Source organism: Fringilla coelebs (genome assembly GCF_963513975.1).
Source record: "Fringilla coelebs genome assembly, chromosome: 20".
Lineage (NCBI taxonomy): Eukaryota > Metazoa > Chordata > Aves > Passeriformes > Fringillidae > Fringilla > Fringilla coelebs.
Window position 1 is genome coordinate 418,471 of NC_140046.1, and position 14,141 is coordinate 432,611.

Here is a 14,141-nt window from a genome sequence, read left to right on the forward strand (position 1 = left end):
CCCTTGCCACAGGAACTAAAGAGATTACTGAGCCGCTCCGATTAGAATCCCTGTTTCTGCTGCCTGGCTCAGGAGTGCCGGGGCAGCCACGGCGCACACGGGACGAGCGGCCCGGGTGACACGGGCGGCGGTCAGGGACAAGAACTCCAGCGGGGCGGGCACAGCGCACCATCGGCTCTCGGGAGAGCTGCCAGCACCCCGGCTCGGCCGCGCTCTCCCTCTGCGACGGCAACTTCAGGTAAGGCTGCTCCGGATCTACCTGTGCTGCCCAGCGGGGCCCGTCCGGGCGGGGCCGTCCCTCCCGCACAGCGCCCGCAGCAGCTGGACTGGCCGGACACTCCTGATCCCTCTCCCAGCCTTGCTGCCGTCAGCTGCACACAAATAAACTACCCAGCTAAACTGCGGCTGTGAATGCGGCGCTCCCAGTAAGCCCCTAAGTGGCTTTTCTGGAGGCGTGGCGCCCCCGCCCCGTCCCTTCTCTCTGCCCTCCTTTTGCCCAGCCGGGTTCGCTCCCGGCGCGGACCGGGAGCGGCCGGACCACGGCAGCGCCGCCAGCCCGAGGGGCGAGGGAAAAGAGGGATCAGCAGCTCCCATCCCACCGGCTGCCAGAAACGGTTTGCGGGAGAGACATGCGTGATTTGGGGCCAAAAACAGGGGTCATGGCAACAAGGGAAAGGCAAGGGGGGATGATTTTTAGTGAGCACTTAGAATAGACTGAATTTATGAAAAAAACAAAAAATAAAGGAAAAAAACAGGAGAAGATGAAGAAATGAAAATCAAAGGAAAAAAAAGTCTGAGAGAAAATTTTCCCTTTAATATTTGTGGTGAGCAAAGGTCGGATTTACAGCACGAGCAGTCTATGGCTGCCAGCACAGGTGGGGCAGCTGTGGCTCGGACACAAGCATGGCTGTTTCCAGCTTTAGACCATGCCCCTCCTTACCTAACACACCTGTGGGAGTCAAAAAGAAAAACTCCAGGCTCAAACAGCTCTGTGCCCACAGTGGACTACTCTTTCAAAAGTCTGGATTCTGTTTATCTCCAGGTACAAATGTTCTTGGGTAGTTTCAGGTCCTGCTCTACCAGTAGCCAGAGCCAAGACCTGACTCCACGGTGGCACCAGACCCAGCTGCTACAGTGAGCCCCACAGAAAATGCCACACGTACTGAGCAAAGCACACAGCTCTTCAGAGAGCTGTGCACACCTAGAGCCGGCTTTCCTGGGCCACAAAGGAAAGGATAGAAAGAAAACCCTGCACCAGGCAGGAGCTGCCACGAATGGAGGGCAGCAAGCAGAGCTGTGCACCCCTCCCCAGCACTCTCCCCCACATGTCGCAGCCCTGGAAGAAATCTATTACCTTCCTGGCATCGCTCCCCACCTGCATCAGCCACACAGCCCGAGCTCCTCACGGGCACCTAGCAGGAGCACCAGCCCGACCATCCTGCCCGGCCCCGCCTCCCTTCCGCAATGCTTCCTCAAGCCACAAGCGCAGCAGGACAGCCGTCCTGTTATTTCAAAGGGTGGCTCCCCTGGGAGGCAAAGTGCCCGGAACAGGCTGGGCGGGAGGCAGGAGGGGTTTGCGGAGGACAGGCAGGTGCCGGCTGGGACGCGCAGCCCAGGGCGCCCGGGCACAGCGCCTGCCTCACACGGGCACAGAGCCACCGCAGGGGCTGGGGAGGGTCACCGGGAGGGAATCACCCTGGGAAACACACAGAGCCAGGAATCACCCTGGGAAACACACAGAGCCGCCCGGCACGGCCGGCACCCAGCGCCCTGCCTGGCCGCGCCGCTCGCGGTTGCGTAACGGGAGTGTCGGTGCGGGATGGGCCGGCCCGCACGGCCCGCCGCCGCGGGTGGAGAGGGACGGCGTCGCAACAGGCTGCCGGCTGGATTCCAGAAACCATCTACTGCTGCTCCTGTGGCAACAGCCCTAATCCGTGCGGCCGCTGCGTCGGAAGTGCTGCTCCCCGCCGGCCTGGCTTTCCAAACCCGGGCCCGGCCCCGCACTCTCACCTTCATGGTCGGGGGGGCCGTCAAGGGGGGCGACAGGGGCCGCTCCGGGCCGGTCACATCCGTGCTGTTCAGCAGCTCCTGTTTCCTGGAAAACCAAACACAGGCATGTCAGCTCCCCCGTGCCTGAGCCAGCGCACCAGGCAGAAGATAAGGGTTATCTCTCTTGGCAAAGCCGTGGTGTGCAGCTGCCTGTACAGTAATATCTGGAATCTGAGAAAAAACCCAGCAGACGGTGTGAGAAGGTGATAAAGTCATCAGAAGAGCCCGTGCCCAGGGTGGGCTGCGAGTCCCTATGTGCCATCTTGGTGGTGCAGGGACAGCAGGGCTGGGTTCCTGTGACAGGAACCAGCCATCCCCAAGGCTTCCCTCCCCCTGGCAGCCTCCCCACCCGGGCAGGACCTGCGGCTGAGCAGCCCTCTGGCAGCAAAGGAGGCTCAATGACACCCAGGGACACCCCAGCACAGCTTTGGAGGGACCCAGCCGAGGGCCCCTTTGCCAACACGGCACCTGGCACCAGATTTGGAAGTACCGAGAGCCACCACAAAGATGCAAGACCCCACAAAGGCAGAAAGCAGCCCCTGTGCCATGGAGCTGTCAAGACAGCCCCCACAAAAGTCCCCCAAGCTTTGGAAAAGTACGGCCTCAGCCGTCCCCTGAACAAAATTCCCATCCCCGTCGCCCGGCGGTTCCCGGGCAGGCAGCCACGCCATCACACAGCGGCACTGCCAGATGCTCCTCTGGGAGTCAGAAAATCTGAGATTTAATTTAGTTTCCTCTTGTCCCTGCCAGGTTAGTCCTGCAGAAACCGGGCCAAAACGTCCAACTGTTTATCTCGCTGTAACGAGGTTTGGTTCCCATGGCAGCACGCCCCGGGATGGCTCCACGCAGCGCGGGCACCGATCCCGCCGGGCCTCTCCAGAGCACACGGCTCCTGCCACAGGGTGCACCCCGGCCTCTGCCAGCACTCACCCTCTGAAACACCTGCCCTCACCACAGCCCCAGCACCCCGGGCCCTGCCCTCCCAAGCCCCGGCATTTGTGACAGCAGGTGACAATCACCTGCTGGTCATGGGGGAGCGGTGCCTGCAGCCCCTCCTCAGCAGGGCCCACCGAGGTGCTGAGGGGATGAAGTGAGGAGGCAGCAGAGATGCTGGGAAGGCAAAGTGGGACCAGCAGCATCGTCCTACTCACAACCAGGGGAGTCATGGCACCACCTGGGCTGTGCCAGCAACATGGGCTTAGCCAGAAGCACTGGGGGTAATATCCACTGAATTGTGGCCAAATGTAAATCCAGACCAAGAACTGGTTCTCACATTACACTAAATCAAAGTAAACCCTCTCTCTCTCTCTTTTTCATATCAGAGCAAGTTAAATTTACATTGTAACATCTCATTTGAGCTCCTGGCATCTTCCAGTTTTTCAATGCAAGAAATTAACTGGAGCAATGTGGGGCAATAGCAGGATTCCCGTCCTGCCCACCCCACACTGTTTATCAAGCTCCTTCCCTCTGCTCTCCACAACCTCACCAAGTCTCTGCTGCTGAAAAATGCCGAGGATGACAGATTTTCCTTGTTTGCTCTTTGACTTTCTGGGACACCAAAGCACAGCCTGATCTGGAGCAAACCACTCATCCTCTGCTCTCCTTGCTTTGAACCCTGAGCTCTGCCTGATTGCACTCAGCTGCACAGTGGCCTCAAAGGCATAAAACAGATACGACTTTGAAAAGATTAAAGTTACAGGGATGAGCACAAATAATTTGATTTGATCTGGGATTTGTAGTGGGTTGCCATAGCATCATATTCTAAGTATTATAAAATCACCCAACTTAACAACATGTTCCTCTGTCACATGCTGGCTGCTTCTTTGGGGCCAAACTGCTGGAACTGCTCCTGCAGTTCCGGGAGAGCAAAACAAGCCCATCCCCAACGCCTGCTTGGAACGGGCCTCTGCGCTGAGAATCTGTTATGGTAAAGTCCAACCACAGACGCCGATGATTCAGCCCGCCATCAGCGCTGGGGTCAAGGGCCGGCGCCCATCGCCCAAACTGATTGCCCTCGGGGGATGGTAAATGAATCGGGGGGAGGATTAGCGCGCCTTTGTCTGCGCACCGGGGGCTCACAGCAGCCCCGCTCCGTGACCCAGTGCCCAGCTGGCACTGAGGGTGCGATCTCTGCACAGCCTGAAGCGCCGCAGAGGTGGCAGGTGCCCAGCCAGCGAGGATGGGCGCTGGGGACGCCGGGCAGCTCCCCACGCCTCTCCCTGGCACCACAGGAGATGTGCAGCCCCAGCATCGACAGCCAAAGGTCACAGGGCTGTGTCCACTCCCTGTGGGGGCATCTGGCAGCTGCCAGGGGGCTCTGCCCACCCCTGATGCCCGCGGGTCCACCCTGGCCACGGCCACGGCCGGGCGCCGGTGCGCAGGATGGGCCAGAGCGGACACCAGCCTCTCCAGAAGGAAACGTGGGCATCGCTTTTGTAATTATTTCTTTGTTTTTCTCATTAGGCAAATTAAGAGAGAAGGGAAAAGAGAGAATTAGAATCCTGCATACTTAGTAAATCTAATTAAGGAAATACCTTAATGCGGTTATGGCAGAGCCGACTGCAGGGTTTCCGAACAGAGGCTGAGATCATTCCAGCCATCCCAGCCCCCCTGGGACTGTGCTGGGGGGACCTGTTGCCAGCTCTTAGGCAGGCAAAGCCCACCTGCCAAGGGCTGCTCTCCTGGCTCCTTCCAAAGGGGGAGAAAATGGGGATTTTTCCCCCCACTTTTGGGGGTAACCATGGACACTGGTGAGCTTCCAATACAGCAAGGGCAGGTGAGGTCTTTCTCTTTAAAGCGTCCCTAATCACAGTCCTAAAGCACCTTCAAATTAATATCCTGTATTTGGTAAACCCCACGGACATACTGAAGTTCTGATTAAAGAGTCCTGGTCAGCACAGAGCCAAGGCTGCCTGGGCCCCTGGGGTGTTCCCACCCAGACCCTGACTCCCCGTGCACACTTGTCTCATGCTCTCTCAAGCCAACGTCTCATGAAAACCCCCAATGCATCCACCTCCTCATTTTGTCCATCTGATTTGTTTCCCAGACAGGCTCTAAATCAACACAATACTTTTAGATAAATCACAGGTGGGGAGGGGAGATGCCAGCATGTTACCTGACATGGTGAAATGCTCCACATGTGGTTGGCTCTACCTCTGTCAAGATGTGCAAATGAGATGGGAGCACCGTATGCCTATGCTTAATTCCACAGATCAAACCTGGCCTAAGGAGGTACCAAACTCCTGCAGCAACAAGTTCTGCCTGTCAGATGCCTCACCCTTGAGAAGGTCAGCAATGACTCCCCTGTAAATTAACAGCCTCTATTTTTGGACTCATAATTTTTTATCCTTGATGGGCATCACCTTGCCAGCTGCTTCCTTTTTAGTTTGTTTCATATTCCATGCCTGATCTCCTACATTTCCAGAGGGGACTGTGCTTCCATACCACCTTCCATCCTCCCCCTACCCAGGCTCAGCCCTGTCCACAGCGGGCAGTGGGAGTGGGGCACAGGCTGCTGGTCCTCCCTCTGGGGGGGCTCCTCTCCATCCCCCACACAACTGGGACTGACCCCTGGCTCCCAGGACACGAGCACCTGCTAACACACCAGGCAGAGCAGCATGGGGCCCTTGCCAGCTGCTCACAAATTGCAAAGAAAAAACCAAACCAAAACTGTGGGTTTTTAGCAACACAGACAAGGTCACCTTGCTGTGAGTTTACACCTGGAAATCTGCAGTGAGTGCCTGAATGAAGAACCTTGCCCTGACTTTGAGCAGCTCTCCACCCAATCCCAGGATGCCAGGCAGGCAAGATCTCGCCGCATCATCACTCATCCCATGGAGGACAACAGCAGAGGACATGCACTGCTGCAGGCTCCCACTGATGTCAGGCACTTGTGGGGTTCCAGATTCCCCCCCAGACATGGGGTGCAGCCCAAGTACTCAGTGCTGCAGAGCTCCCAGACCCTTGGGCAGAGCCCCTGCTATGGAACATCTTTCCTAGAAACTGATTTACCTTGTTGTGTCCTGGCTCAGCTTAGCCCTATTCAGCCGTGTTGCCTTCTCACATCGAAGCCTCAGAGTCAGCAAAAAAAAAGTGCAGCATTTTCTCATCTACATTTCTTGCAATAAATTACACATTTGCAAACTGCCAGCCTGCACCTGCACACATGCAGCCTCCCTGGCGCACTGTCCTTGGAGCAGGACTGCAGCCCTGCTCAGAGAAAGGTGACATTTAACTGCCAGTGGGGTTGGCTTTAACTACCCCCCCCCCAAACAGCAAATAAACATTGTTGAACAGTTCAAAACATCCTGTGCTGGAGCAGGCAGGATCCCAGCTGCCAGCACTGGCCATGGGGTCCCTGCTGCAGCACACATCGCCCATCCTGCTGGGCAGGGGGGCCAGCAAGGAGCTGACTCCTGCTTTGCCTGCACCTCTACAGACACTGGAATCTTTCCAGCTGGCCAAGGGCTTCCCACTGGGCCACGCCAGGACAGGACAGCGAGGCTCGATATGCAAAAAATGGTGAAAAGAGTTTTTTCTTTTACCAAATGTGCTGCCTACTCTGCCTTGCAGGAACAGAGAAAGTGGCAATTTCCTGCAGATCTGGGTAAATCAGCCAAGGCACTTGCACACATTTTCAGACCAGAAGGCTCGTCTGATCCTATTCCTGCCAAACCCGAGCCAGGAACCTCGGGCAGCCGTTTCTGAGCTGATTCAATAATTTGCAAATTGCAGAGAGGAGCTCCCAGAAACCTGCGTCTCCAAACGCCACGGCACTGATGCCAAAGGGCAAGGGGAGGCTGTGAGAGGAGAAGTGCCCACACCAGGGCACCCACCCACCAGCTCTCCCCTGTGAGAGGACAGCCACCACAGCGTCACCTCACTTGCATGTGGGACAGTTGGGAAAATTCATTTAGATATAAATACAGTTCCAAATCCCAGGCTTTCGGAACAAAACAGGAGCAAGGAGGAGCCCGCAGCAGCAACCACCCCCCAGACCTCCTCACTCCTCCCCCCTGGCTCAGGTGAGCAGAGGAGGCACAGGTAAGAAGACTGCAGAGAGAGGGGCAAGTAAGCATCACCCAGCTCTGCCAGGGGAGCCTGGTGTGCTGCGCTGCACTTTGCTGGGTTGCTAACAAGGAAGGGACATGGGCCACCACAGACTCTGCAGCTGCCACTGATCCTGCCAGGCTTGCATATGGCTCATGGAAAGCAAAATTCAATTGCAAATGCAGAACAAAGACTGAATGTAGGAGGGGAAAAAAGCAAATAGGAGCAGGTGGAGGAACAGAGTCCCTTTTGAGGATGCCGCTAGCAGTCCCTTCCTTTTCCTGCAGATTATGTCACTTTGATGGCCCTGGCAGCTTGCATAAGATGAAACAACCACCGTAAAGCACTGCTTGAATTCTTGCAATCACTCCCATGGAGGCTCCTCAGTCCACGGCAGACAGAAAAAACCTCCTCAGGGTCTTGTTCTCCCCTTGAGAAATCTGTGTGACTCTTGTTGCACTCAGTAAACCCTGCAGCAAGAGGTGCACCGACTCTTTTTGTGCACAACATGATAGTGGGGGAAAAATAAAAAGGAAAACCAGGCTCAGACATCATGGGGCAGATTCCGGTGTAAGTTCAGAGCCAGGTTTTTTCTAAGCACTCCAGTGTCACCTTGAGCTCGTTCATAAAATCCTGGTACCTGGGGGAAAGACAACTCTTTGCCAAAGTCTTCCTTGGTGTGACGAGTAAAGCACTCCCTGCCCTTGGGGCAAGTGCAGGATTGGCCAATGAGTTTCAGTGGGTACAACATCCAGAGGATCATTTGGGTCCCACCAGTGTCACTCTGTGCTTGGACAGTCCCCACACGTGTGAAAGCACGAGGAGAGACTTCAGGTCACCCCCAGCCAGCCAGCCCCTCCAACACTTGATAACCGGCAGCTAGAGCCCATAGTCCAAGGGCAGAGTTATGGCTGCAATGGGCCTGGGCTAAACAGGACAAAACCCGAGGAGCAACAGCAGTGGCAGGAACAGTCAAGCCCAAAAGGAGCCCCAGCACAGAGCACCCCTCATTCCAGCCCAGTACAGGGGACCACAGCTAAGCTCAGGTGAGCTGACATTACTGCCGCTCATTCAGGACCTGCAGGTTGGCTTTTTCCAGCTGTTCTGCTTTGATGATCTACCTAATACCCCAGGAAGGGAGACAAAAATACCTCAAACCAGCAAGTGACACAGGAACTCCCCAGGAATGCCAATGTTCAGTCTTTAGTGCATCGCTGACATCCTGCTCTCCGTGGCACCAGCTGTCCAAGGCAAAGTCCCAAAGCCAGCAGCACTGAAAAATGGGGTACAAGCCCTGCAATCCACAACTGATGGCAGACAAAAAGCTTCATCCTCAGTTGCCTCACTCTGATTTTTCATGCTTATAGATTAGGGAGCGGGGGAACATTTTACAATAACGACTCCAAAATAATCATTTCTTCATTCATTTTAGTTTGGTACAAAATCACAAATTGAACCAAGAAAAAGAAAGAAACAAAAAATCCCCCAGTCTGTAGCACTGCCCATGTTGCTTCCACCCTGAAACAGAGGTACACACACTGTGAGGTTCGGGTGCATATTTCTGACTATTTTTAACACCAAAGTTGCCAGAGCAGCAGAGTCCTGGAGGAGAAAACTCCCTTCCCGGGGCAGCCCGCACAGATCAGCGCGGGGTCAATCTCCGAGGCCAACAGCGACTCCCGTGCGGAGCGGGGGGAGCGGCGCCCGCGGAGCAGATGCCAGCTCGCAGAGCGCTGCAAACAGGCCATTTCCTACGGCACAAAGTTGAACACCAAGTACAGCCCGCGGCTTCGGCAATGAAAGATGAAACCGTTTGTCAGCTGTTCCCGCCGCAGACAAAGCTGCGGAGCCGAGTCACGGCAGATCCGGACGGGAGCCCGAGGGGGCCCCGAGGACCGCGCTGCTCCTCCCGGTGCGGCGGCAGCGGGTGCCGGGCTCAGCTGGCCCGGGCGTGCGGCCCCTGCACACACACACTGACCGAGCGGTCACGGCGGTGCCGGTGCGCGGCCCCCGGCGCCCCGCACAGCGCGAGCGGGTCACGGTTACCCGGTGCCGGCTGCCTGGTGCCCGGCACCGCTCCGGCGCACAGCGCACACCGCGAGCGGGTCACGGTTATCCCGGTGCCTGTTTTCCAGCTCTCGGTACCGCCGCCGGCACCCCCCGCCCAGTAATTCCATGCGCCGCTCCCGCCGCCGGCCCCGCGTCCCCCCGCAGCCCCCGGGCTCTGCCCGACCCACGGTACCGAGCGCTCCCCGGCTCCCCGCGGCGTCACCTTCTCTCGCTGCTCTGCCGGGAGCGGTGCAGGAGCCCGATCAGCACCACGGCCGCCCGCACCCCCGCGCGCCGGGACCGCGTCCTGCCGCCCGCCCGGGACATCGCCGCTGCCGCCGCCGACCGAGCGCCGGCACCGGCGGGGGCGGCGGCGCGTCCACGGCCGCGACCGCCCCCGCCCCGCGCCGCCCCGCGCGCGCCCCGCGCCGCCGGTAACGAGCGCGGGGCCGGTAACGGAGCCCCGCGGGAGCGGCTGCGGAATGGCGGCAGCTCTGCCCCCTCCCCGCAGACCGGGGGCCGGGGGTGTGTCCGCAGACCCCCGGACACCCCGGGCCGGCGCTGCGGGCGGGCGGGGCTCTGAGCACGTCACGGGCCCGGGGAGCGGACTGCCGGCGGCACAGCCCCCGGTACCGAGGCTTTCCCGGCAGCGGCAGCCCGGCCTCCTCGAGGGGCGAAGTGCCAGCGCAGCCTCTCGAACCCTCACAGAGGGAGGACTCGCCCCTGCCCCACAGACGGGTTCCTCACCCAGCAAACCCCGCTGGAGCTCTCGGCTGGTCCCAGCCTGGCCCTGCCATCCATCCCCGTGCCAGGGCCGAGCATCCCTCCCCCCGAGCCCAGGCTGCAGCAGCGGGACAGCACGGGGCCTCGAGCCTGTCCCTCACACCGGGAGCTGACACGCAGCTCCCTCCAGGAAATGAATTCTTTTTTTTATTAAGTAAACTGTAAATTATCTACTTCTCACTTCAGCACCTTTCCCTGGAAGTCCTTGTTGCCATGGTGATAAAACACCCAGGTCCCTCTGCCCCCCTTATCTCACCTCTCTATTCTGCCAGTTTAATTTTCACAGGAATTAGACACAGGACAAGCTACAGCACTTTGAGCTACTTCCTAGTCTAAGGGATGGAAGCACCATCCCTGCTGCCAGCAGGTGTGGGATCGTTCATGAGAACATCCACCCAGCACAGGACAGGACACGGGCACCTGCCCAAACCTGCTGGCTCTCTGCATCCCTGCAGCCATTAGGAACAGTCAAACAATCCTCCTGCATCTGGTCCAGCCACTGTCCTGGCTGGGTGTAACCAGCCTGGCCTTAGAGCAGGGAGTGCAGAACCACTCTGGCAGCGGCACACAGGGCCCCTGGGGCAGCTCCAAGTGTCACACCCAGGTCAGGGTTTTGGGGGGACCCTGCCACAACCAGGAATCTGTTGGGGGGCACACACAGGCTGCAGGCAAGCACATCCACCATCCATTCAAGCAGGACCTGAGCAACTCCTGGGGAAAGATGGCCAGAAAGGGCCCCTGCTCCCCACCCACAGAGCAAGAGCCCAGCACAGAACAGGAGCTGCCTGGAAACCCCCAGCTGGGGCAGTCAATCATTAACAATGCATGGGGCTCCCCTGGCAAAGCCTGTAATAAATGTGTTTGCTCAGGAGAAACAGCTTGCAGAGGCCACAGACCACATCTGGCAGGGAACAGCCGCTCCTGCTGCCTCGTCCTGCCTGTCACACTCCTCCTTCACCCACTCCCCTGCCTGTCACCCTTAAGGAGATCAGCATAACCTCAGTTCTGGCCTTCTCCATCTAAATGCTCCAGCAGAATCTCTAATCAGGTGGATTCCTTAAATGCCACAACAACAAAACCCCTATCATTGCCATAATCTCTTTCTGTATCCTACTGTAAGTCAGATAAAAACAGGTGTGATGTTATTTTTGTCAACACACCACATGAATTCACCCCAGTTGAACCAGACAGTGTTTCAGCATCACCACAGCACCCATCCCGACCTACACCGTGCACATGGAGCACTCCAGAGAGCCAAGACCCAAACTGAAACCCAAGATCAGTATTTTTGTGTTTCACCAGATCTCGAGGGCCCCGAGGAGACTGAGGCTGCAGCAGTTGCAGCAGACAAGTGTTGAGGTACCCACTTTCCCACAGGAAAAAGCCCAACTCATTCTCCAGAAATTCCAAAATGCATTTCTGTCTCCTCAGAACAACACCAGATGATGCCAAACCCTGAGTGGTGGTGAGAGAACGTAAGTGGGTAAGAGGAGTGAATCTTGCTAAAGATGCTACCTGCACTGCCAAGCCTTTCAGTAAGTTTTGATGGATCAACAGACATCTTCCTGCAGAAAATACCTGTCTGCTTTCCTTCAAGCTGAAGCTATCAGTCTGACAAATTCCTCAGGCACAGAAAAAAAAAAATAGATCCTATTTCTGTGCCAAATTACACCAATTCTCAAATTCATTTTCAATTAATAGAGGGGGAGGGGGTTAATTTTAAATCTTTTAGCTCTCACATTAAACAGGCAGATTTGAATTTCATTGAGTCTCCCTCTCTGGAGACATTTTCCACCTCTCCCCTCCCCTTCTCCAGACAAGCTAAGTATTAATCTCCTCTTGGTTTATGCTGAAGTGGCTTTGTATTGATTTTTAAAGATGTTCAATTCTCTCCTATTTGGAAATAGACAAACACTTTGAACAGAAACTCAGGTTCCCTCTCTACCCAAACACAGCCCAGCCCACAGTGGAATAATGGCATCTGGACTCACTGCAGCTGATTTGTAATTTACAGCCTGAGGGCAAGACAAGAGATGGTGAGGGGCTGAGGTGGGCCGGGGGCTCTGGGCCCCAGGAGGGCTGCATGCCCACACAGGTAAAAGGAACCAGGACCTCCTGCCCCACAGGACATCACCTCTGGCTGTGCCAGGCCCTGCAGAACCTGCCCTGTATTTCTTAGGTTCTCCATCTGGGAGCTGCTCCAGGACGGACCAGGGCAGGATGACAGGGATGCCTAGGAAGGCACACAAGGTGGCAGGGCTGGTGCATCTGAAAGCTCCTGCCCTACCTGTCTTCCCCATGCCACACCCGCTCCAGCTCCATGCAGCATCCCACAGTGATGCCACCCCAGCATCCATCACCTTCCTGAATGTTTGCAACAGGAATGCCCTGTCAGGGCCAGCACCCCCAGAAGCTCTCAGATGTCCCAAAGGACATCTCCTAAGAGGGAACGCTGCAGCTCAAGACATTCCAAGTCTCCATCCTTCCTTTAAAACACCAGTATCACCCTGTCAGCGACTAAATTACCCCCAGGCTAAGCAGTTGCCCCTGTTTTTTGAAGAAATATATATCCCTTGAAAATGCCCTGACATTTTTGCTCCAGACAAAGCAGTTTGGCAGTGAACTAGGAAGCCTGAGGGGCTGCAGGGAGAGCAGGACAGGTCAGGACAATTACACACCATGATTAACACATCACCTGGCAGCCATCTGGACACTGCTGGGAAAGAAGGACCTGAAAATGCCAGACTGGGACAAGATTGAGCCCTTATCCCTAGGAGTACTGAATCTGCCGTGAATAAATGACACTATTAATATTATTATGAAGCCATTAATTTATGCAATAACTTTGGCTTTTGTATAGATGCTGCTGTGAGATGAAGCCCCCCATAGGTGAGCAGTCCATCAGTCTTCCTCAGCCACCTGCAGAGGACCCAGCCCCCTGCTCACACCTGAGCTGCAGCCACAGCTGAGCCCAGCTCTGGTGACTCAGGCCTTCTCTGGCCAGAGCCACGGCGCTGCCTCATCAGACAGTGCAGGAGGTGTCCCTGTCACCCCCGTGCCTCCCTGGGCAGGAGATATTTCTGGTTCCCTCGCTCACGAGGGACAGTGCCAGAAATACACGAGCTATGCCAGGCATTTACCACAGCCGGGCTGGAGGCACGGCCAGCCCATCCTGCCTGGGCTGCAGGGGCTGAGGGGAGCCCAGAGATCTGCCCAGGCCCTTCCCCACCACCTTGGGACCCTTCCACACTGCCACAGGAGCCCCCCTGGCCACTGCCTCCCACCAGAGCACGGGCACCTGCCCTGCCCAGGTGGGAGAGCTGAGATGGAGCAGCTGCACCAGCACCAAGGACTGGGAGCCAGGGAGGAACAAAAGGAGACAATGCAACACGGCCCAAAACCCAAAAATAGTAACTGCATCCTTGCAAAGGAGCAGTCACATCCCCATTTCTCTGGCACGGCAGAAACGGATTTGGGAGCTTGCAAACGAGGGAGAAAGCGATTATGGTGTTTCAATTGGTGCTGCAGGAGGAGGATAAGAGGGCATCCACTTTTATAGAAGCATCACAAGAAATAGAGCTTTAGATTACATTACATCCAGCCCCAAGTAATCTGATTAGAAATTTATTTTATGGATTCAGTTAGAAAGACATGAAGGCAATCCCAGGAAAGCAGAGAGCAGCTCTTCCATGCAGGCAGTGAGAGACAGAGCGCAGTGAGCCTATCTCCCCAGAAATAGTGTGAGACGGGTGTGACACAGCCACCCCGACACCACGTCAATTCTGAGAGACTGGATCGACGTGTGCCAAGGCATGGGGCAGCCCCAGCTCCCCAGCTCTCACCCCACACGTTGGCAAGCCCCCCCAGCACAGCAGTGCCCCAGCCCTGACGGTCCCTGTGCCCCAGCACTGTGGCTCCTGTACAGAGGAGCAGAACTGAAGTGCAAGAAAGGAAAAATTTACCTGCTGAGCTCAGGATGGCCAGAGCCCATCCCTGTGACAAGTGCAGTCCAGCATGGACGTTCTGCCTGGCCTGTGGCCAAACAGGGCCCAGGAGTGTCCATCTTCCCAGCACAATTTCCAGCCCTCCCAAGCAATAGGCAGAAAGAATGGTCAAGGCCACAACAAAAGAACAAAAGCTCTCACTGCAGAAAGCAGCTGAGGTCAGGTGGGTCTTGTGCCGCTGCCCTGGGCAGAGGGGATGCTGAGGAG

At 56.6% G+C, this 14,141-nt stretch overlaps 1 protein-coding gene across 20 annotated transcripts in view; it reads right to left on the minus strand.

The window, feature by feature from the left end:
* Positions 1 to 14,141, minus strand: part of RAP1GAP2 (RAP1 GTPase activating protein 2) — a gene marked incomplete at its 5' end in the record, with an annotated part of 52,612 nt that overhangs the window by 17,147 nt on the left and 21,324 nt on the right. For 11 of the 20 annotated variants that reach the window (XM_084219226.1, XM_084219227.1, XM_084219224.1 and 8 more), the window contains one exon: positions 2,011 to 2,095. In XM_084219226.1, the coding sequence (XP_084075352.1) occupies positions 2,011 to 2,095 (85 nt within the window). Of the gene's footprint in view, positions 1 to 28; positions 207 to 259; positions 669 to 1,354; positions 1,949 to 2,010; positions 2,096 to 8,249; positions 8,372 to 9,340; positions 9,492 to 14,141 lie in introns of those variants that run through there. The other 9 variants (XM_084219230.1, XM_084219229.1, XM_084219216.1 and 6 more) reach the window with 8 other exon arrangements.